We start from the raw sequence: 25,820 nt of genomic DNA, 5'->3' as shown, positions 1-25,820 counted from the left end.
TTGACATAGTTTCACTGTCTAACAAGCTCCTCTTAGTATGACTGAGCAGGGAATCAACTGCCACATATTTTTGGTGCCAATAAATGGCAAATGGCAGTTACACCAGTCTGTCCCCTGTCTGCTGTGTGGTGTCTTTGGGCAGCTAGGTTGACAAAAGTGGTACAGTAATATTTTTCCTGTTGATGGCAATGTCCCGTTAATCCAAGCAAAAACTTTCTTCTTTTTTTTTTTTTATAATTTCATTTCCCTTTTCAACTGATTTGCCAGTTTCTTGGAATTGGATTTCAAAGCTGATGCAAAACATGTGCTCTGCTGCTGGATTCAAGTATTTAGTGTTGATCTTTTCAAAAGTACCCCGAGACAGAGACATAGATACAAATACATAACTGACAGTATGTAACAGTACGAGGATTACGGAGAATAACTTAGGTGGAGCTGGGCAGGTTTGGGTCACCTGTCAGATCCACACAGAGGGCTTCCCCTCCATTGACTTGCTGCTGTTACTGCTGCTGCCCCCGCGGCAGTTGTCCTTGTTGTTCCCATTCTTGGCTCCCGAGCGATGTTTGTGGTCCTGGTGCAACTGGCTCACATTGCTGTGGTTGCTGTCATTGTGGCACTGCTGGCCGTAGGCTTGGATAGCAGCGTCCAGCCTGTCCTGGGCCTGCTGTATGTCCTTCTGAAGGGCGCCGCGCATGTCGGAAGCGAGGAGGTTGTCCTCACTGCCTCCAAACTGCCGCTGCTCCTCCTGGGCAATATTGGCCCTGTTCTGTTTGCACACCGTCTTGCCGTTGCTCAGGTCCGTAAACTTCATCTGCTCGGGCTTCACCACAATGTTGTAGCCTGGTGGGGCTGAGGGAGCGTTCCACAAGAAGGGGTAGCTCCCATAGGTCTCCTCAACTCCCGCCTTGCCCACCGAGACGCTGGGTCTGCTGCCCAGCCGGTACTCGCCCTCCTCGTGCGGGGCGTGGCGGCTGTGGAGGACGTCGTAGATGGTGCCCACTCCCAGGTGCAGCATCTCCCACACGTTTAGCAGCAGGCAGAACACAGTGACCCCGTACATGATGAGCAGGAAGATCGTCTTCTCAGTGGGCCTTGACACAAAGCAGTCCACCGTGTGAGGGCAGGGGTTTCTAGTGCACTCATATAGGGGGGAGACAGAGAAGCCGTAGAGGGCGTACTGACCCGCCAAAAAGCCCACCTCCAGTAGCGTGCGAGTGAGCAACTGTAGCACATAGATGCGCATAAGACCATCCGCTTTGATGCGTCTCCTCCCATCGTGTTGGACCTTAGCTTTTCCTTTGGTCACGGGCTCGTTGGGGCCACTCATCTCGGGGACCTCATAGATCATGGGGTCCTCCTCCTGGTCGTCCTCCGCCTCCTCCAAACCTCGGTGCTGCTTCCGGTTGCTGAAGAACATCTTCTGTGCTTTGTGTCGCCCAGAGGTGCCCTCTTCCTTCCCCGCCTCCAAACGGGCGATCTTGTTGATGGCATAGCTGAGGTACATGAGCGAAGGCGAGGACACCAATATGATTTGGAAGATCCAGAAGCGCACGTGCGACAGGGGCGCGAAGGAGTCGTAGCAGACATTTTCACAGCCTGGCTGGTCTGAGTTGCACACAAACTTGCTCTGCTCATCATAATAGATGGACTCTCCGCCCACGGCGGTCAGCACGATTCGGAAGATGATGAGCACCGTCAGCCACAGCTTCCCCACGAAGGTGGAGTGGTTGTGAATCTCCTCCAGCAGCCGGGTGAGGAAGCTCCAGCTCATGGTGTCGGCAAGCCAACGGTAGATGGGTTGCACCACTCATTCACTCTGTGGGGGACAGGAGAGAACATCAGCAACAAGGCAAGGATTGTGCCGCTTAAAAAAGTCACACTAGACATGTACGACACTACTGCCTTACTTTCCAGTAAAAATCTATGTACAAGAAGCCGATGTCGAGTACCAATTAAAAGTCTGGACACACCTGATTTTAATGCATCAGTCTCTATTTCAGCTGTTATTCACCTTATAGTAAAAGTTCTGAAAGTAATGAAGTGTTACATATAAAACATTGTAATGTGCTCAATAACTCAAAGTTTTCTCAAATTTTCTTCAAAATTGCCCATTTCTGCTTTGATGAGAGACTATTGACATACTTTCAACCAGCTTCCAGATGTAGCCACCTGGAATGCTTCTCTAACAATCCTGAAGGAGTTTCCACAAGTTCTGGGCACAAGCTGGCTGCTCATACTCTTCGATCAAACTCATCCCAAACAAGGTCTAAAGGGTTTAGGTCAGGGGATTGTGGGGCCAGGTCATCTGTCGCAGTACGCCACTGCTTTCCTTCTTCACAAGGTGATGCTTACTACATTACCTTGAGGTGTGCAAAGAATATTCAGTAGATGTGTCAACACTTTTGTCTAGTAACATATTTAGCCATGCGGGTTAGGACTCTGTGCCCATGATTGGAAAGGTTGCCAGGTCAAATCCCAGGATTGATCATTTAAGACCATTGGTCTTGTGCTGGGCGGTAAACCGGTTCATACCGAAAACCGTTCTTTATTATTGTTATGATATGGATTTTTCTTATACCGCAATACCGGTTTAAATAGCCTACACAACGTTTGGAAAATGTATAAGGGGGGACCTTTTTCACTGCTGCACTGCTAAATATGTACTGCGAAAGATCAGAAACGGAAGATCATAGCTTACGCTGGAGTTGAAAATAATGAGACACTGGGGTTGTCATTTTCACCATTATTGATACCAACAGTGTGGTTTTTGCCTCATTCGCCATACTTCACCACTACAGCGCAGGCGCGCGTGCACGCACACGCACGCACACACTCGCGCAGCCCCTCCCCTCCTCTCAATAGCCGCTGAACGCATTCGTGCTGGTTAAAACACACACACCGAGTTGGCCAAATATGGCATATGCTGCAGTTGAAGGCGCTTTGCAAGCTGCTTTAGTGAGAAAAAAAAAGTGCCGGTTGGAAGTATTAAACACTTATTAAAAATGTTAACTTGGTCAGTGCACACCTTAACATTAGCCGTTTATCTATAAGCAGGTAGCCAACAAACACGTTAGCCGTATGTTATCTTTAAGGTAGCAGATAGGCACAATGGCTAATAATAAAATAATACAGTTAATGTGGGAACAATGCAAAAACATAAAACAAAAATGTGTCCCGTAAAATCCTGTAAAATGTGGTAAACGCCCAGTCATACTTAAAAAAAAAAATACCGTTGTATACCGTGAAACCGATATAACTCTGAAAAATACCGTGATATAAATTTTTGGTCATACCGCCCAGCTCTACATCGGTCCCATGATCAAGCCCCTTAAGGTCGTCATTTTGGGATTAGAGTTTTCCCCATAGAAATGAACAGAGAGTCTCCACAAAAATATAATTACAAACCTGTGTGTATGTGTATATTATTTTTCTTCTCCATAAAGCCAGAATGTCCTGCAGTAATCAGGTATATATAAACCAAAAGATCGAGAGGGAGGTCAGACAGCTGGGGAGGTGAAACATGCCTAGTCCACCTACAGTGTGTGATAATTATAGGACCTAAACCTTATGAAAAATGTCGCCTATACTTGCATTTTGCATTTACTTTGTATTTCCTTAGTAGATGTTTTTTATCCAAAGTGACATGCAATTGACAAGGTCAGACAATTTCCTTGTAACAATAAGGGTTAACCCTTACCCAGTCCTAACGATTTCTGGCATTTTTGGCATTTACACATTGCAAACTCAGTACCCCAGCAACAAGCTTCACTACCAACGCAAGTAAACTTAAACTGGTTCCATGAATATCACAATTAGTTCTGTGTACTTCAATGGCCTCCCTAGTCACCAGATCTGAATCCAGTAATGAACCTTTGGGTAATGGAAGGGGAATTAGTTGAAGGGGTTAGAAGCATGAATATGTAACTGACAAATCTGCAATTACGCGATACAATCAACACAGACCAGAATCTGTCTTTCTAGCACCTTTTTCAGTCCAAGTCACAAAGAATTCAGGTTTTTCTAAGAGCAAAGCGGGTCCTATCCAGAATTTTAAAGGTGTTCCTCATAAAGTGAACTTATTTTGGGAGATGTGTTTCTGTAACTTTCATGCAGGTGAAGAATCCATATTTCTGCTACAAAGCATTACAAAGCAGACTAAAAATGTGATCTTCCTACATCTGTATGCAATAATGCTGAAATATTACACTGCCTTTGTGAACTGTAGAAAGTATGAGCAATTCAAATGCCAGAAGCAACATAGGCTTTTAAATAAATAAAATAGAAACAGAACATAACCACCCAGCTTAGACAACGGCTAGCTGCAAAATCAACAGGGGCATCCTGCCAAAACATAATGCAGAACACATTCAGGGCAATAAGAGACACAACACTACAAGACAGACAGACAAAGGCAGACGCACACTGTGACCCAACATGAACAAGTAATTCTGTTGGTGGTTGAAGAACATCACAGCAGTCATGGTTGGTGGCCGGCGTTAGATGGGCCTGATGATGAGAACAGTGCTAATAGAATCAGCACCAGCAGAACTGGCCCAAGGCAGAAAGAGAGCAACAGAGTAACTGACTGTAACCCTCAGTTAGCCTAAATGATGGATCAGAGTGTGTGCAGAGGCACCGGAGCAGATACTCAGCTTCCATAGGCTTCTGAAGCAGAAATCCAGGGCTACCTGCTGGGTTTGACGTTTGTGGAATACAATGTAAAAAGTTTTGCCAGAAACAACGGAATAAGTTTTCTACTTTAGCTGTTATCAGGAAGAAAAAATGGAATAAATGTAAAATGCCATGAAAGTGACAAAGGAACGGAGTGTGATGGAACATGACACTGTGATTTTTCTAGTTCTTCTAAACAGTATGTGACAGCTTGAGCAGGAGACATCCAGGAAACCCAGGAGAACAGTATGGACTGGCAGAGTTTGGCCTTGTGCTTCCTTGACTCTCACAAAGTCAGCCTGTGTTTCTACCAGCGCCCCATGTCCATGAGTGTCTGCTTACAACTCGTCTTACAAAGCCAAGCAGCTTTTATGGAGATGACAGCAACTTCTAATTATTGGCCACTTGATCCAAACATTGTCCCTCCATCAGGCAATTAAAACCGGGTGAGCTATTGCTGGCTAGAAGTCTGGATCTCTGCCCGCCGCACTTAATCATTAAACCTCGTCTTTAACGAGATGCCGCACTACTGTACAGACGCATTTTCTTTAAGTAAGCATGGAATTGATTGCTGTGCCCTTATAAGGTCATGGCTCAGCCTTTGAAGTTGGCTGCCAGGCTTGCAATATGTCAGTACTGATGAGTACTGGAGAGGAGTGAGTGTTCGTGAGGCCTCCACAGAACCCTTTAGAGGAAGAACGTTGAAATGGGCCAGCAGTTGGAGAAAGGGTGGAGGAGGGATGCTGCTGCAGCCGACACCTGATCCATCAGGAATGTATAGGATGGTGATTGGCAAAGAGAAATTCTCTCCTAAATGTTTATACACATACTCCAATAATGTCCATTATTTAGTAGAGAAGCATGTCTATGGTGATACACTAAGCTGAGAAACAGGACTAACAGAATGTTACCCCAATACCTACATGCACAGTCCACATATTCATATCTTTATGGGGACTCTCCATTAATTTCTACAGGCATAACTGTAATCGCAACTTTGACAACCTTAACTGAGTAATTGTAATATATATACAGTATTAGCGACCACACACACAAACACACAAACACACGCACACACACACACACACACGCACGCACACATGTAGAGTATACATATCCTTATGGGGACTGCTCATTCATTTCAATGGGAAAAATGCTAACGCTAACTATGACAACCTTAACCCCTACCCTGCCCTAACCATAACCATAATTAACCTAACAAAATACAAGAGTTTTTGCATTTTTAGTTTTTTCATAGCAGTCACTGATTTTTATCAAATAGAGTTTTCCCTTATGGGGACCAGGAAACCGGTCCCCATAAGGGAAAAAAATGGATATTTATCAGGTTATGGGGACATTATGTCCCCCATAAGGACAGGTAAACCCGCTCGCGCACACACACACACACACTTTTATTGATATCTTTGTGTGGACAGTCCATTCATTTCTATGAGAAAAATGTAATTCCAATCAATGACAACCTTAAGCCTTAACCTTAACCATAAGTGACCCACCAAAATACAAGTCTTTAGACATTTTCAGTTGTTTTATTGCAGTCAGATTTTTATAAAATTCAGCTTCCCTTTGTGGGGACTGAAAAAATGCCCACTGAGCCACCAAACAGGCAGAACATTCTAAAAATATAAAGGTGATATCAAATGAATCACTTCTACTTCTCCAAACTGAAAAGCGTTTTTTAGTATCAGTAGGTGCAGAAATGTTGGGATACTGCTTTTCAATATAATACAGCAGCCATGTAAAGCTATATTTATCTAGCGGCAGAACAAAATACAGCCTCTTTGGTATTAGGATTCAGGGGCATGTTTGTACAGCAGGTAGCGTAGCGCTAAAGGCCACGGGCTTTGGCAAGTTTCTTAATGGAAATAAGCAATTATTAAATAATACATATATATGTTATGGGAGAGAAAACTGCCACGAGGTGTAACCTAGGCACCCTGTAAGAGCAGCCCAAACGCACCGGCCAAATCAGGCTTTTCCATAGCTACATATGCCTGTACTCACAGTACTAGGAGAAAAGTCATGGGACACTTGATTAATTCAGTGAAAATACTGTAATTTTATTGGTTTTATAACAAACATAATTACTTAATGCATTTGTTTACAAAAAATATACATCACATAACAAACAACCAGTAGTTTTAAGTAAAACATTTATTTAGTTATTCAGTAATAAATTGAAACCCAAATTCTAGTCCTAAAAGAGCTGTTCTGAGATAAAAAGTTCATTGACAAGCAGTTTCACTGGGTGCTTTTTAATTAGTAACACCTTTGCAATAACATGAAACACCAAACATTTGTTTAGTATCCCTTTGGGGGCCATTAGCTACAATTGCAATTAACAGAAAAACAACTGAATGAGTCAGTAAAAAAAGTTTGTGCTGAAGATATGTGCAGATATGTTAAACACTGCTTGTCAAAGGACTTTTGTCATGAAACCAATGAATTGCAACATTTTTACAGAATTAAGCAAGCATCCTAAGACTTTCTGTGAGTACTGTATACACATAAGTCAGTAATGTTACTATCATGCTACTAATGGCAATTTTTTGGGAATTCAAAAAGACAAAGTACTGTAGCACTGATAAGCCCTGCCTTTTCATCAACTCATTGTGCTGTTGCTGTGTAGTAACAAATGCAGGAATATGCATGCTCACAGAATGTGAAGTGTTCATCGTTACTCAGAAATGCTACCATATTGCTAAAAATGACTGGACAATGAAGTCTACGAGTAACAGAAAAGGGGCAGTGTGCCTGTGATCAGAAGGCTGCTAGTTCACATCCTGTGGCTGGCAGAGTGATGTCACTGTTGGGCCCTTGAGAAAGGTCCTTAACCTCAGTTGCTCCGGGGGCTGGTGACCCTGTGTTGTGACCCCCAAGCTTCCTGTCACTTGTATGTGTCTGTGTGCTGCATGGGGAGTAAGATGAGATAGGAAAAAAAACCCACTTTCCCCACATGAATTAGTATAGTATCACTATTCTATTCACAAAAAGTCCACATTTAAGCTAATTTGAAATGATCATTTGTGCATATGTCCTCGATTGCACTGCGCTCCTCATCCGGACAAAGACTGCAATCACAAGCTGTCAGTGTTTACAGACCCAAACCTTTTCCATCTGTGATACAGTATGTTACTCCCGTACTTCAGAAGTCATTCTAATTGATGCCTGCTTATTCTAGGGTATGATTGTGTGGTTATAATACAAAAAGACACCAAAGAGCTCTAACTCTTAGGACAAAAATACCTTTTCTACCCAGTTGATTCATTTGAAATATTCTTCTCCTGCCTCAGACCACACTAACGTATGACTCACCCTCATTCTGCAACATTAACACAGGCATTTAAGGAAAGTTCATACCTAGTCTGTAGTCGGTGGTTCAGAAAAAAATGATTTTCTTATAGGCTTAAAGAGACGTAAGTCAAAAATGTTCCAACTTTACAGTATGACAACTTTGCCAGTTGTGGATTCCCTGTATCCATCGTTTTTCTCCAACATGTACAAATACTCCCACTACTGTCAGCTTCGAAAGTGGGTCATATTAGGTGTTTTGATGAATCTGAAGCACCATGCTGCCTACTGCTCCCACCTCGGCTGGGCTCAGATGGTTGCTAACGCCAGCCTTGGCTACCTGAGACTCCTTCCATCCATCCATCCATCCATCCATCCGTCACTGTAACCGCTTAATCCCAACCGGGGTCACGAGGGGGACCGGAGCCTATCCCGGGAACAAGGGCCGCAGGCTGGAACCAACCCTGGGCAGATGCCAACACACCGCAGGGCGAACCTGCCCTCCCTATTTCCTGCTATATCACATTTTGCAGCTGTGTCAACATTCAGTTAGCAGAAACATCTCACGCAGATGGAGAAGAATTAATCACTATCAGAAGGGAGATGAGGAGGAACGCATTGGGTGTCCAGCAGAATAGAGGTGCTGTGAACCATGCCCAAAAATGGGAGTAGCAGGGGACTCAATATGCAGGCCGGGACAGAGTGATGAAGATGGGGATGGTGCCGGAACCAGCACCTCTGGCCATGCTGCAGGCCTGTTCTACTGGGTCACAAAGGGGAAGCAGCCCTTTCAGGGAGAGAGGGCAAAAGGGGATGATTCTAGGCTCAAATCACTGCAACACAACTGAGAGCCAAATGGTAGAGTGGTAACAGTCATCTTCGTGTACAGTTAACTAAGGACCTGTTGTAACCTAGTGCCCTCTTGACATGAATGTTCACATAAAGGACAGACAGGAAGCAAGCTGACAGGGACCTGATACCCTGAGAAGTAGGCAGTATGGAGTGGGTGACTTTCACCAGCGCGCCATTCCAGACTCAGCCTTCTGACCGGGACATTATGACCTTGACCAGAGCCATCACTGCAGATACAGCATCATTTCTTTGCTGATCCAAAATTCTCAATGTGAATGGGGGTGTAGTCAGGTTTCAATACAGCCTTATGGTTTGTAGCTAATGGCAAACACAATGGGAAGCCTGGAATTAAAAGCAAAAATTCATCTTAACATGCAACAAAAGTATCTAACCAACCAATTGCTAAGGAATATCTTAGTTGGCAACAGCATAGGAAAGATGGTATTTTCATTTTTTTCTTTTTGAGACTACAAGTGTCCTACATACATTTATTTTATCCAATATTGTCAAAAACATGAGTAGTTAAACATATCATACTCCAGCTGTGAACACACTAACGTAATAACACAGCACAGAAGTTGTTAAAATGTTGTTCTCTCATATCAGCTATGTGGAGAGTTCCTGTGTTCCCTCATTCCCTTGAACATGAGCAGACACACACATGCTCCTTGTATGTCAGGGTGAAGCCCCATAGGTCAGTATCAACCTCAGTCTGAGCTTAAACTGGCAAGAAGCAGTACACACAGCACAGAGACATCTGCCTACAAAAAAAACAGGCTCCAGTTTCCACATTGGCTGCTATATATAACCTATCGGTTCCAAAACAGGGTGCATACTGAATGCAGAGTAACAAGGCTGCCAGCCTAAGTCTCAGAAAGTGTCCTGAGAAGTAAAATATACGGCTGTAAAAGAAAGAATAGGCATCCTAACCTCCAGATAAGAAATACCAGCACTAAACACACTCCTGACTAAATATTTTTACTAATGCGTTTTGCTGTACTGGTACACAGAGAAAAGCACACACAGATGTGACACCACAGTACTGATGTACCAAGTGAGACTAATTACCTGCAAGCTGAAACACTGTGTAAACAGTCCCTGCATTCTGTAGAGGGTGTAATGTCATAGCCAATCTCTTCCATATTATATGCCGACCTGGTGCATGGATTTTGCAATGTGAAGATATTCCTACGTTCCCAATTTGCAAATTTCAAAGGGGGGTTCAAACTCGCATTGCTACTACTGGGCTATGTGCCCGATTGGTAGCAAACAAATCTGGGCAGGGGCGGTTCAAACCCCTAATTTTACTATGTAGCTACATGCCTGCCTTTGAGTTAATATTACAATGCAATTTCGTAAGCGGTTTCTTTTGGACCAATCATTTAAACAGAGATAAGCCTCTTAAAAAGTCAAAACCTTCCTTTAATTAACATTTGGTGATGCTTAACTGCACCATCATAATACATTCATTATGCATTTATAGAACATTCATAAGCAGCATGCAACTATACCTTAACATCATAACATACACTTACATGCTGCTTATGAATGTTCTATGAATGCTTTATGAATACATTATGAAGATTACACTTAATGTTCAATGAATGCATTATAAAGGCATTATGAAGGTGCAGTTTGCTTGCGTTTTATGCCTATATATATATAAAGGCTTCTAATTTACTTATTAACATCAGGGAGCCAGAAGAACGTTTGTCATTTGGTTTGTACAAAATGTCCTTTACACCAACACAGATCAAGTCTTCTTTTTAAAATTGCATGAATTTTATAGTTGATGTGTCTGATATGATTGGCAGCGTATCTACAGGGTCCATGTGTACCGAAGTATAGTGAGATATAGAGCCAAAGGGGATGCCTGCATTGCCTTCTGATATGCAATGTACACAGAGAAACCCTCCTCCTGTTAATCGGAGCACAAGGGCAGTAAGTTCTCAGCACTGTGCGCCTCCTCCACTCACCTCCCTGAGGACAAAGAGGGCCTCCTGCAGTCTTGGTTGTTATCTTGCTCCAGTCACTGGCACGCTTCCTGTGTACACAAACAATGCTTAGATCAAACAACCTTCTGTGCACAAGCTGTCACGGCCCAGACTCTTCCCCTCCTATCCTTGCACCTGCTCCCCACTCGCACCTGTAGATTTTTGAAGGGTTCCTCCCACTCGCAGGAGAGTTGCACAGGTACCTCCTCGCGGTTCCGTAATGTAGCTCATCTCATCCCCTCCACCAGTAAATACGATGGTGCAGCCACCTTTCGAGCACACACGCTCCAGGGTATTGCCTTAGGTTCAGTGCTGGCAAGCTCCGAAGGCAGCATGCACACATTTTTCCACTCCTAATAAAGGACAATCTGCTAGACTAGAGGTCCAAATTTATCTTAGTGCAGGAATTTGTACAGAACATGAAAATGCATTTAATAAAAGTCTAACAAGGTAAACACATACAGTACACAGCCATACTGACCCATCGCCCCGTCCGTTTCTTTCTGATAGTCATATACAGTAGTACCAACCGAAAACAAACCATGCCAACACACAGTCCCCTCTAAATCATGTCAGCTGGAAACTGCCCTTTGAGATTCACCTGAACTCTTATAAAATTAGCTGACTTTAGTAGTAACAATCACTAATACTGTCCAACTCCATCTGCAAGTCATTTCGAGCCACAGCACCGATGGCTTTCACATGAGCAGAGGCAGTGACTCAATGAAAGTATTTTATAGTAAGATTACTTTAAAATGAACTTTGAGAACATTTAATCTTCACAATTGTTCCATCCATCCAAACACTTGTCCTATTCAGGGTAACAGGGGGTCCATAGCCTACAGGCACAAGGCAGGGAACTCAGGATGGGGCACCGACCCATTACAGGGCACACTCACACACTATTCACTCATCCAAGCACACCTATGGCACATTGGCAACTCCAATCAGCCTCAGTATGTTTCTGGACTGTGGGGGGAAACCAGAGTACCTGGAGGAAACCCCACAATGACACAGGGAGAACATGCGAACTCCACACACGGAACCCAAGCAGAGACTTGAACCCAGATCCCAGAGGTCTGAGGCAATAGCACTAACCACTGCCCCACCATGCCGCCCCCATTGGCAAAATTATTAAGATAAATGCTAGATGATTCATACATCTGTCATACAGTCTGAAGGCAGCTGGCAGAAAAGATCCCCTGCAGCTAAGACTTCCGAGAACAGAGTAGTTGTACAAGTGAAATACTGAATGTGCTATTTTGTTGGTCAGGGAATTATGCATGTGTAATGGGTCTCTCTACAGTACGACCTCTCCAACAGAGATTACCATGAATACCTCGTGCAGACTGCTGGATGGGAGGCATTGCTTGTTGTTCCCATAAAAAGTAATCCTGCTTCGATTTTTGCAGTAGGCTCAGCCACCTGCAAAGGAAGTGGCTGATATTCCTTTCAAAGCCTTTGACAGCAGTGAGAGGAGTTTCATGAAGAGCCAGTGGATTTGTGGAATGATACCATGCTGGTAGATCCAATTTCTCAGGCAGCCATAACTTCTCCTATTGTCGCCATGACTCAGATTTCCTGCTGGTTGCCTGGGGTGCTGCCGTGTCCTTCAGGGCACCGTCAAAGAACTTGCTCTGGTTCTTCATTGGTTCCTCTATGACTTCTGGAATCAGGACACCCTCCGATGAAGAAAGAAAACTTGTCTGTTGTGTTCCCCCTCTTCAAAACCAGGAACCTGGACTTTGCTGGCTTAAAGGACGCACAAGCTCAGTTAATGAGCTCTTTAAGCCCTTGAGGAATCCATCTGCAATCCAGGCATGATAATGTCATCACTGTCAGATCAATCCATGAATGCTTTGATGGGGGGGGGGGGGGGCTGCCAGATCCCATGCTTAGTCAGCAGGTTTCTGAAATCCACTTCTGCTGACATGACCAGCATATCTCAAACGAAGTTGAGCAAGATGAATGAAATGGTGTATCAAGTGATGATCCCCTTCTCCAACTGATGCCATGCTGATATTCTTCAAGGGATGAATCTCATATTGAAGCTGGTGTAAGAGTCCAAAATTAGATCCTCGATCTTGCCTGGAACATGTTGCCGGTTCAGTGTTTTTTCCATCGGCTTGCTGGATACAGAACCATAGGCGTTGTAAGATCGAGCTCCAAAACAGTCTGGTCTCCTCTCCACTTCTCTGATCAAATGGGCGAATCTGTGTGTGCTCAATACACCTTGACACTCTTAGGATACCCTCTTCTGTACTGAAGTGTCAATATAGGAGTTCAGGCATTTGGAAAGAATACTGAAATTATCTGGCCTTCCACACTGAAGAATGAGATGACCCTGAACTGCTTGTTATTGCTTGAGTTTTCCTCCCTTGGAATTTGGACATCCTACCTTCCCTTACGCTTATGATGATTACTTTTATTACCTGGAGCTGCTGATCAGGAGGTTTCACAAACTGTGCACTCCGGGTCTGGCTCAGCCTACATTTCACTAGGTTTCATTCCCGTGCACAGTTCACATGGGTTTTTGCAGACCCCATACAGGCCTCTGTACTCGCAGTTGATGTTCTGTTGTCTTGGGTCATTTCCAGTGTTTCCATCTGGATGAACTGCCCGTCTTCCCCTCATTTGAGGTACCCCAAAGGGGTTTAATGTAGCTGATTTGGGTTCTCCCGCACAGAATCTGCAGTTTGAGGTGCTAACCCCTATCACCCCAACTGCCATCTCTCTGAGCTGTCCACTGTGACTCCCACTGTAACCGTCTGTGTGTAGTGGTCATCCAGCCTGCTGCAGGATGTCACTGACCTGACAAATACACAGTCAAAAACAGCTAAGACTGGTTTCCCTGCTGCTGCCATTTTGACAATTAATATTCTGCTTTTGACCATTACAAGTAGAACTTCTCCCCCAAAGGACAAAGGCACATGAACTGTATATATGCCATAACAAGACATGTTTACAGCAGTAAGAGATGATTCAGTCTAGATTCTTAACAGTATCACTACAAGACAACTGTACTGATAATTAGGGTGTGTTAATGAAAATCTGAATTTTGCACCTCCTCAACTTGTCCTTCCCAGTATTACAATATATCCACAGTACATCATCTGCTGAAGGTTTGTGGTGCTTCAGAAGTGGAACCAATGATGCATGCAAGTACCTAAAATATATCATTCATCATCGCAAATTACCTTATAGCAGAATAAAAGTTCCTTTTTGTTTTGAGTTTACAGCACAGAAAACATCAAATAAGAACCATCTGGAGGGGTTGTGCAAGGCCCTGCCCATTTGGGCTCCAGTAATGTACCTTCTATGGGAAAAGTTCTGGTACTGTACTGCAAGCATCACCTCAAATCCAACAGCAGCAGGAACAGCCTGCAAGATTCTGGAGCCCTATTTATGGTTTGCTTTTCTTAAGTGATTATACACAATTTGGACTCAAAATAAAAAAAAAATGTTTTTCTACTGGAATGAACATATTAAAATTAATGGGATAATGACTTTTTCTGACCAATTTTCATTACTGCAAATTACCCTGAGTCCTTGTTAATTTTCACCAGCACCTGGCATCATTTGCACCTGTTTCACAGTTAACATTTTATTTGCATCAAACCACATGCTTCTACACCGACCACCCATATAGCCATCAGTGTTATTATAATTATTTATGATAGTATACCAGTATACTGGTGACCTCCGCCACTCCAAAGCACCATCATGGACTTTCATGCTAAGGAATCCTCTCCTCTTATCTGACTGCAGTTTAAATCATTAGGCAAGTCAAGATAAACCTACATCAAGTAGGGAAAACAGGTAGTGTGGTAAGGTCTGAGATGACCAGGAGATCCCAGTAAGGAAAAGAGGTAGTGTCGTAGGGTCTGAGATGACCAGGAGATCCCAGTAAGGAAAAGGGGTAGTGTGGTAGGGTCTGAGATGAGCAGGAGATCCCAGTAAGGAAAAGGGGTAGTGTGGTAAGGTCTGAGATGACCAGGAGATCCCAGTAAGGAAAAGGGGTAGTGTGGTAGGGTCTGAGATGACCAGGAGGTCCCAGTAAGGAAAAGGGATAGTGTGGTAGGGTCTGAGATGACCAGGAGGTCCCAGTAAGGAAAAGGGGTAGTGTGGTAGGGTCTGAGATGACCAGGAGATCCCAGTAAGGAAAAGGGGAAGTGTGGTAGGGTCTGAGATGACCAGGAGATCCCAGTAAGGAAAAGGGGAAGTGTGGTAGGGTCTGAGATGACCAGGAGGTCCCAGTAAGGAAAAGAGGTAGTGTGGTAGGAGATCCCTAACTCATTTTATTGCAGTTCATAGGATGAAAAGGGAATTCATTTTCATTTGGATTTAAGTGCTCACTGCTAATAATACTAAATACAAATCCAAGACCAACACGGCAATACACGTAGAAATTCTGAAACGTAGTTTAGGAGAAGGTGCTGAACTACGTGCCTGCAGATGAACATACCTCCTTGTGTGCCCAGATGTCTGATGTAGCCCAGCAACACCCAACTTAAATGAGGCAGTAAAACAAAAAAGATATTTTAATTTTGGACTTGAAAGGAAATACACAGACAGGCTCATGCTGTGCTGTGAGGGCATGAAGATCTGGCTTCTGCCTTTTTAATTCCATTTACTATAAAGGGGTTAAACCACAACAAAGCCTGTTCTCCCCGACACAAATGTCCCCGCTGCCTAACCCAACACCCCCATTTTCTCTCCAGATGAATTCTTGGGGTTCATCTGCATACCGATTAAGCGAAGGCAAACTGTTTTACAATGTTTTATCTTGCATGTGAAGGTAAAATTTTCAGCATAATTCTGAACTGAATGACAAAGCCTCCATAAGCTCTTCCAGAAGCTTCTATAAAAGTCTCTTTGACAGAGTTAGAATCAATGAGCCATTAAGTCAGCAAAAGATAGCATCTGTGACATTGGCCATGACCCCTGTCATTAATTGGGCATGCACTACAAAACAAGGGCATTTCTTATAGCTACATCTGTACCTCCATTAAAGTGTACCCCTTCAAAAGAATGCCTACCACTTTTTCACAGGGTGTCTAACGACCCATTGTCTACTATAAAGATCTAGCTGGCAGCCAGAGAAATGTTACAGTCTTTGCTGTTTTCATCCTTCTGTCAATAGATAATACTACGTTCATGTTTTCAGATTGTTGCCCTTGTTAGGACTTGCAGTTCCTTGAGTGAAAGCAGAACGTCCCTTTACTCATCAGCATAGCCTTGCCATATCATTTAGCTCTGCTTTTAATTTCAAATTATTCAAGGGTTGAATATATTAAAGACGGAAGAAAAACACAGAACTGTAAAAAAAAAGCTTAACTGCAAAACAGATTTAGCTTTCAAAAGAATGAGCTATACATTACTGATTAATCTTAAAGCCATACATACCTGTGTAACTCACTTCTATGCCTGTCAGCATCTGTACCACATGTATCTAGAAACTTTGAGTATCACAGAATGGAGTATATGTTTAAGCATCATACCCTCCAAGTAAACAGAGAGCCCTTCTAGAATCCAGGTATCAAAATCAAGCAAAGAAGTCATAGAAAGTCCTGCTCCCTGCCTGATACAAGCTGCTGGGCAGTGTGCAGTGGGCCTAACTGATTTCATACTGGACCTGGATGTTATTGATCTATTTATTACTGGTGTGACGGAAGCAGTATGCTTTACAACATTACCAATTATACAGTTTCTAAGTGACACTGAGCATGGGAGGCAGCCAGGGCCTTGATGTCGCCAACTGGGACACCAGCACACAGAACAGGAGTGGAACTGACAGACCAGCAGCCAGCTGCATGGCTACCGCATGTGGGAAGGGGACGGCGGGCCTGGTTATGTGAGGAAAAGGCAGGAGTGAGGCTGAGAAGAAAGGTTGAAACAAGAAAGAGTAATGGGTTCCAGATACTACTGAAGACCAAGGTTCAAGTTCAAAGTCTTACGTGTCATTATGCTAGTGCAACAAGATTAGGTGTCCCTACTTTCCAGAAGAGGTATAATAAGTAAATAAATAAAAAAGAGAACAACTAACCCAATATACTGTAGGATATGACTATAAATGTAGTGATCATTCCAGAGGGAATATCTACAGGGTATTAAAATGAGCAATGAGCAGCAACTAACAGCAAGTGGGTAAGTGTGATTTCAATATGAACACTATAAATACTGTATAAAAACAGAGCTAAATTAGAGGTTTGCTGGTTTTGTAACACAAGAGTGTGACTGCTCTGGGGAGGACAGTTCCATAGTTTGGAAGCATGTGCGTGTACGTAGTCCAAAATTATTTGCCAGATGGTAAAGGGGCAATTTCAGTCAGTGGCAGTGTTTAGGGCTTTATGGAGACTGTGGCTGCGGGTTGTGGAGGATGACATTTACCTGTAGTGGAGTTCAGATGATGTGTTCAGCTAGGGCTGGAAACTAAGCTTGCCTGCCTTGAGTAGTTTAGACAAAAGGGGAGTACAAAAACTGAACACAATCCCTCTAGCTGGTAAAAAAAAACCCAAAAAGACACACTACACTGCATATTCATTTCTCCGCATAGGCACGTAAACCACTGTCTGTCTGAAAGGTCTCTGGGGTGATGACGTGTTCAGCACCTTCTTAGTCAACCTTACTTTGAAACTCAGGGACAATCAAAGCATTTGTAGCACCCTAGGCGACCTTCAATGCCAGTGCCCGCCCTGACAGATTCCACATCTGATGCCAAAATGAATAATGTAATAACACAATAAATAACAGTTAGTAACATAATAATAACATATTTATTACATTTAAATACATTTTTATAATAAATGCTTCAAAAGAAATGCAAAATCGATTCATAAAAAAAATGTAGGTGTGTAAAAAAACTAGGGTTGTGTTATTATTTCAAAGATCATGTTAGCTTTAATTGCATTAATTTTGATATGAGCATAAATTTGATATAGAATTTAATTTCTATACTGAATACAGTGGTACCTCAGTACTCAAACTCATTAGAACTCATTAGAACATTGTTTAGATACATTTATTTTCTTACTTTACAAATTACTGTTTTGATAAATGTGTTTAGATGTGTTTAGTACAGTATATGCTCTTCTTGGTTTATCCTGTTCGTTTTGTGTTTAAATGCTAAAAAAACATATTTAGGTGTAATTTTTTGGGGCCGGGAACCAATTAATTGGTTTTCCATTATTTCTTATGGGGAAAATCCGATCAGAACTCGAACTTTTTAGGATTCAAACCCGAGTTCTGAACGGATTAAGTTCGATTTCTGAGGTACCGCTGTATACAGACTATAAAGTATGTACAGTATTATAAATCACCACATTAATCAGTTAAGCTTTAGAGGGTGTGAGAATCAGGAAATTTTTGGATACTGTGTGGTACTCGACGTGTCAGTAAATTGTTTATGGAAATTAATAAAAGGTATACTGAAAATAACTTTTTTACATGGTAATTTATTATTGTAAGATGTGATGCTCTTTATGAATGAAAATTCCATTGTACATTGTAGGCTAATAAAAATGTATCTGGGCTGGTAAATGTTTTTCAGCAATCCTGACTACTCTATGAAGAGCTGTCCAGTTAAATTACTAGGAGAATAAATTTCAACAAGAATTGGTGAAATAGGAGGGAAAAATCTGATTCAGACTGGACAACTAAACAGCAATTGGACACTTCCTCAGTCATCTCTCCCGCCTCCTTGGTCTGCTGTGAATCATTGTCTATCCATTCTCTTTTTTCCCAGCCTTCTCAGTCTTTCCCTATCCTTGATCTGTCAGGGTCACAATAAATGCCACTGACACAAAAGCACTCTGTAATCTGATAACTGCTTATATAGAAAATGACTTTCTCAGAATGGAATTTTCATTCCCTGAGAGGAACTGTCAGCAAAGCATGAGCACAGGGCCACTCATTAGAGAGCAAAGTTAGGCATATGCAAGTAACTGTGAGAGACTTCTGCTAAACTGACGAACTACTGAATAAAATTTTGTAGATTTATCACAGTTATCCAGCTAAACCAAGGTGAGCTCGCCTTGTTCAGGGTGCAGGCTTTGAGTACCACCTCTGCTCTGTGCTTTAGGAGTTTGCATATTGCAAAGGTTTTACCATGGCCTACCATGGACTGGCATCCTCTCCAGGGTGCACGACTGTATTCTGTCTATGGATGAATATAATACAGGATCATTTATGTAGAATAAGCCTGAATAGTGTGTGGGAAGAGGGCTTGTCTGGTTTTATATTTCAGAATGGCTACACCTTGGAACTATGAGTTACGTGCGAAAATGGCACAAACTGAAGGATTTCAGTTTACTGAACTTCTTGGGGACTATGAGTCATTTCCTTTCAGCAGAAGGGTTACACAGTCACAACTCAAACCTATGCAGTACAAAAACAGCACACCCAGGATGAGACATTTCTTAAGTCATTTTTTTCAAGAGAGAGGATTCCCATTACAGCTCTTCAAAAGCAGCCAAGGAGATTCCCATAGCACATTATGAAGGGATCTTTATTCATTAGACTTCCATTTAAGTCCTGTACTTGGTTATTAATCCAGCTGTTCCACTTTCTAACATGAAAGCTGTCAGTCTTTCAATCACTGCTCTTAAGAATATATAACTGTAATAGGTTAGATCTGTTAATTATACTTTTGTCACTTCATTTTAATTTTATGTTTAAGATGTATAAAGTGCATAAAAATATTCTTGTCGAATTGGATAATGGAATATTTTTTTCAGGATGAACCCTGGTACACTATGTGCATTTTTATGAATGGTTCCAATAATGCTGACTATGTAACTTCTAATGTTATATATCTATAGGCACATCTAGAGATTTCGCAAACCATTCCTACGAACTGACATGAAGTGTGGCATCTATAAAGCAGGAAAATTATTTCTGCAAGCCAAAAGGTTAACTTTAGTTTGCACCTTGTCTAAGTTCCTATGACAAGGCAGTGGGGCAGGAGGTCTGATGAAAGGCAGACCTTATGTGAGGCAGGAGGTCTGTCAATGCTGAAAGGGAGACCTTACGTGAGGCAGGAGGTCTGTTAAAGCTGAAAGGCAGACCTTAAGTGAGGCAGGAGGTCTGTTAATGCTGAAAGGCAGACCTTATACACATACAGGCACAGAAGCAAGACCCAGTTGCACACTATGGTGCAAGCAGGTATAGAGAAAAGATCAGAAAGCAATACCTCAATTCTGAGCACTCAAATAATGCATCATTTTAACTGAAAAAAATCTGTCTATCTGCTGTTCCCTGCATGGTTATTTTTCTTCACACAATGGAAAAAAGAACTCACAGTGGAAACTCTAAATACAAGTGCCAATAAAATCTACAAGGTGGGATCCTATGTTCTTTAATGATGGAAACTGTTTACTGTCTGGTGTCTGTCCAAGTACCCTGACGGGGTTCAGCACATCCTCTTCTTCTGGGTCAGAACACCCTGCAGTCGTGCTAGATCCCAAAAATCAGCATCTTCAAAACACAGCACAACAGTTTGTCCTGACCAATATCACATACATTTTAAAGAAGTTTATATTACGCTTGAGAGAGGCATCTAATTTTTCATACTCTCATGTTATCCAGAAATTATATTCATGCATACCATGGAGGGGGCACCTCTAATTTATACTTAGACATGACAGACTAAGTAGTATATATACACACACACAATTCCATTGTTTAAATAATCACTTTGAATATCAAGATGGAAAATACATTATGTAAGGGTTAATGCATGACAAGCTGTGTATTATATGTTTTTAAACACTCACAGCGGTGTACAGTTCCCTCCACGGAGTGCATTTAAAGATATATAACGCAGAGTTTGGAGTGCAATAACCTGCTTACACCACGGTTACTACACGCTTGCACGCTTATATCCATAGACATTACTTTCATGTTTATAAGCCGAAAAGACAATTATTAGTAGAACTACCCACCAATGATTACACATTTCCGTTTAGTTTCTGTTAATTAAATTGTGTTCTACATCTGGAATTTTAAGCAACGTTAGTTAGAATGAAATATTTTAACAGTGCATCGATTTACTACTGCAATCCGCCTGTCTAGCACTACAGGTGCGGTTATAGAAAATTAATCAACACCCTTCTGACCTATCAGGTTTGAGAATTCAACAGTGCCGCTGAATAAATCCAACTTAGCTGATATCATAGTTGGTTTTCCCGGACTAATTTAAAAAATGAGTCTATATTAACCTATTGTTTATTATAACCGCAAATCTCAGTCTTTTTACATGTTTATTTAAGTTAAAATGGGATTCAGCGGATTCAGAAAATGGTTGGATTTAAGTTAAAATGGAACACTAATGCATGATTACCATAAAAAGCTTATATTTAATGCCTGCAAGACTATGAAGAACTAAGAAGAAAATTTTACATGGTCAATCAAACTTTCCACATTTTTGGAAAACGGAAACATTTTTTTTTTCTTTGAATGCAACCTCTGAACCATTTGTATACAGAAACAGTCAGTAAAACACTCAAAGCACACAATAAATGTCCACCCCAACTTCCCTTTCCCAAGCTGAAACTCTGTCCCACTCCAGCCAAACACACAAAGTTTCACTCGAAAATGTATTCCGAACAATCCAACTGTCTTGTCAGAATCCCGATCCTGAGTTTTCTGACCGTATACGGGTCCTGACAGTTGTTGAGTGAGCACAGTAAATTAAAGAAGAAAAAACTGCTTTAGCAGTCAGTGAGGTTAATGTAGCAGTTTCATTGTGGATGGAGCGCTCCATTTAGGTAATTACTTGCAATGAATTTGTAATCACTTTGAAAAATACTGCAATGGGTTTGTACAGAATGTTGTTCTGACTCCAGCCTCTATAGGCCATTGAAATTTTTATGTACAACTGTTTGGCCACAGTACCTATACAGCAAAAAGAATCAATCATAAATGCTGAATGGTAGAACAAAAAAACTACACCTGAATCTGGAGATTTATACAGCACACATCAAACAGCTGTCAAATAAACACCCTCAGTGGTAAATTAACCATTTTTTCTGTATTGATTATATAGGTCTCACTGGAGAGTTTATGCTGACCATCTATTTAGCTACCATTAAAGTACTGAGAACTTAAAAAATGCAAGTAAGAAACAGTTCAAATTCATGAAGTGTTTACACTTGAAAAAAATAAAGCACTTCTAATGTCTAAAGCGTTTTTTGTATTGTTATTTTGGTATTCAGTGCCGAACTTACATCTGTTCTAAGTATTACATTTTTTCTTATCTGTTAGTGGTTAATAGTCAATTAATGATTGTCGGCTATCGGTTACGAAAAAATCCAAAATGGACATCCCTAAGCTTGATACAAATCAAGTCATTATTTTGTTACTTCAATGATCCATTGTTGCTTAAAATTCCCTTAAAATTGAGCTTAATTTGATTCAGAACATGAAAAAGGTGACTAATTGAATGGACTGCAAAATGAAATCTAATTTTAATGAATAAATCATATGAAAATAAACTTTTTTGTTATAGGGCGTAACATTAGACAATACGTTTGGTTGCTAGCTTTATTTCTGACTACTTTGCTGTTCGTTCCAAGGAAGGAGTTTGAATAAGGCTGGGCAATATGAGCTAACAATGATATCACAATATTTTCTGATATTTTCACAATATTGATATTTATCACAATATTCTAAAATTGAAAATTATAGAAAATAGTAAAATATAACAGGTAGATCAGAGTTTTTCTTTTTATGATGACCAAATTGTTTAATTAATACTTCTGTGACGGGTATAATGATAAATTACACCAACTACAGACTCATATCTTGATGGAATTTGTGTAAAAATAGTGTTCATAACAGTTAATTATGCAAGAAAACAAGTATTTAGGCTATATCACAACACATGATATTCAAACGGATGACAATATGATTGTTCATAATTGCGATACGATATTTTATCGATGTATCACCCAGCCCTAATGATATAGTCAAAAACTGCCAATCAATGACAAATATAAAGGAGCCAAATATTTCAGACAATGTTTTATAGACCCGAGAAAGTTTGTCATTGAGGATATTATGGCAGACATCTGGTGACACTTTACTGGAAGGGGCACAAATAATTTAGTACTACACTCTTACTTAATGTATCAATTAACCCAGTGGTTCTCAATCCTGTTCCTGGCGACCCACCTGCCAGAATGTTTTCATTCCAACCCTACCTTAATCGGGCTTATATGGTCCTTAATAGGGTAAAGCTGGTTACAGACCGAACGCGGCATGCGCTGTGCTCGCTGCGCGGCTTCTGCGCAAAGAGTAGGCGTGGTTTTCAAAACTCTCTCCAGTCATTTTGGCTCGCGGTCAGTAGCGACGATGTATATTTCGCATTCAAAAAGATTTTATGCTTCTGTGATATAGCTCTGGGAACTCAGACACGGACAATATAAGTTTTTCCTCCATTTCGTTTTCTGTGCCAGGTTCGGTGCCTTGTTTCTATTGATCGCGAGACAATAAGTCACAGCGCGCAGTGGTTAACCTCTACACAGCCCTAACCTTAACCATAAATAACCAACCCAAATACAAGACTTTTGGAATTTTTACTTTTTTGATTGCATTCACAGATTTTTATCAAACTGGAGTTATCCAAATGGGGACCTCAAAAGATGTCCCCAAAAGTAGGGAAATTTCAGGTTTTACTACACTTTGGGGACAATTTGGTCCTCAAATGTGATCTATGCAAACCCACACACACACACAGACACACACAAACACACACAACAGTAACGACAGGATGAAAGCAAGAAGCAAGCAATTCAACACCTATAAAACACAGCACGAAATATAAATTCAGAGTGAACAGATGAGAGTTGAGTACAAAAGCGTATGTAGACTATGTACTACAGAAATCATTCATGAATGGGCGCTCTGGGTACAGGCTTGGCAGCCGCCTGGAATCATTGCTTCCATGCTGTGCCCAGAGGGCAATTTCCATCCCTCCAGATACCATGACAGAACTAGCACTTACTTACTGCCTTCTGCCGGCTACATCTGAACACACAACCCACAAAAATGCAGGGAGGCACTTGGAAATGAACATTACGGTAGCACTTCACCACTCGGAATCAGCCGAGGGCTGCTTTGTGTCAGCTGCAGTTGTATCGTACTGACGTGGGTTTACCGTCGATATAGGAAAGATAAACACAAAAAACACACCCATGTGTACGAACTCCACACTAGACAGTTATTAACACCCGTCTTGGAAGACTTTAGGGTTCACTTCAGTGCAATTCGGTGAGGGTGGTTTTGTCTTAAGTGGTGCAAAATGACTTACTTATAATAATACTGCATGAAAACAAGATTTACGAGAAATACTATAAGTGCGTACTTGGTAACCCGGGCAGCTCACGATTATTTCTGCGACATTAAAACTGCAGTTGTTTTACTTTTACACAGTTTAACATGTTAGATGATCAAATCCAAGGTATGTCTGAATGAGCATAAACCTTTTTTCAGAGTGTAAAGTTTTGGCTGGTTAACTGGCATACAGCCAAAGAAGTTGGGGAGTCCGCATTTCCTTTATTATAATAATAATAATAATAATAATTATTATTATTATTATATAGCCGTCTTGTATTCGGTCACGGTTATCCCTCCGTTTTATGCGGGTCCGTCACGGTCTTTCTGCCATCAAACTCCGCCGTTATCCGGTGGCTTTAAAAGCGTTTCGCGCTCTCTTGGGTGCATTAGCGCCGCATCCATCGGAATATTAATAACTGCTAACTCTCTATTAAGTGCACCGTTATTTGTAACAGTACTTTTTTCTTAATTTTTTTTCTTTACTTCACGAAAGTGACAGCGAAGCTAACTTGCTAATTTCGCTAATAAAACGATCCACGTCTGGAATCTGCAGACGCTTCGGGTCCAATAAAACAAAAATAAAAAAGAAACAAATAGCTCCTTCCATGAAGATATCTCTCCCGCTTTATATTTAAACCCCGCACCCATGTAACAAACGCCTAAACCCCGCCGGTACCACGCCTGGTACCCAGCCCGCCAGTCCCGCACCAGCAGCCCCCGCATGCCGATTAACTCACCTCCAAAGCTTCGGGCGAAAGCGGCGACCGGACACCCTCCATGGGACGCGGCGGCCGGACTGGGCGTGCTTAGCCGTGCTCTCACTTGGGGCACCTATATCTGCGCTCCCTTTGTACCCTTCACTGGATCTGGGATGGTAATTCCTCCGACGGAACACGCTTTGTCAGTCCCGATGACACTTCGGTCCATGTGAGGCGGGTCCAGCCCTGCTGCTTGGGACAGCCTAGCGCCCACTCTAATAGATTTTTTTCGAAAATGTGTTTTTATGCAAACGCATTACAGCACACTTTTCGACTTTTTCATTAAGTAGGCCTAACATAAATAAGCACAAAAAGGTATATTTTCCATGCCTTTAATATTATCATTGTGTGTTAAGAAACATCTTGTTTAGAGAAATGGTATGTGAATGAAGGTAATACAGTTACTGTACTATTTTCTATCAATATAAAAGTATAACTTAATAAAAATGATTTTAGGAAGTATATTCTACCTCAAGCTTGACATATATATTTGGCCAGATGCAGTACATAATTTGTATACCGAACGAAACGACAAAACTGTATGATGTCATTTTCACTTTTATGCAGTATCTGAGCGAACAATAAAAAGGCTGCATTACTGACTTGTTTATGGTAGCACAGACTGGTAAATGCATTAAGCTAAAGGAAAAATTATGTCACTAAATGTAGCGCTAACTTAGCTGGCTTACTATTTTAAGGATATTGCAAATATATAAGCTATTGCAGAAATGTCCTCTAAACAAATTACCATTAACAACTTTCTAAAAGAAATTTTAGTTTAGTCGCCAATGAGTTCTTTGGATATTTGCTAAGGGGTGAGTTGTACATAGGCTATATATCTCTCCAATAAGTCCTCTCACATTTTTCCATTGTACCAACCCACACATTTGCAAACGTCTTG

At 41.6% G+C, this 25,820-nt stretch overlaps 1 protein-coding gene across 1 annotated transcript; it reads right to left on the bottom strand.

The window, feature by feature from the left end:
* Positions 1–170: 170 nt before the first annotated feature.
* Positions 171–25,132, bottom strand: LOC111856090 (gap junction gamma-1 protein-like). The gene is made up of 3 exons (XM_023835752.2): positions 24,899–25,132; positions 10,809–10,876; positions 171–1,816 (listed from the first exon to the last, which is right to left on the bottom strand). The coding sequence occupies exon 3, from the start codon at positions 1,769–1,771 to the stop codon at positions 458–460; it is 1,314 nt and encodes a 437-aa protein (XP_023691520.2). The 5' UTR covers positions 1,772–1,816; positions 10,809–10,876; positions 24,899–25,132; the 3' UTR covers positions 171–457.
* Positions 25,133–25,820: the final 688 nt, after the last annotated feature.

The sequence above is a fragment of the Paramormyrops kingsleyae genome, chromosome 5 (genome assembly GCF_048594095.1).
Source record: "Paramormyrops kingsleyae isolate MSU_618 chromosome 5, PKINGS_0.4, whole genome shotgun sequence".
Classification (NCBI taxonomy): domain Eukaryota; kingdom Metazoa; phylum Chordata; class Actinopteri; order Osteoglossiformes; family Mormyridae; genus Paramormyrops; species Paramormyrops kingsleyae.
This window is presented reverse-complemented; position numbering and strand designations above follow the sequence as displayed.

Coding starts and splice junctions, on each gene's coding strand:
- LOC111856090 (XM_023835752.2), bottom strand. CDS start 1,771: ATGAGCTGGAGCTTCCTCACCCGGCTGCTGGAGGAGATTCACAACCAC.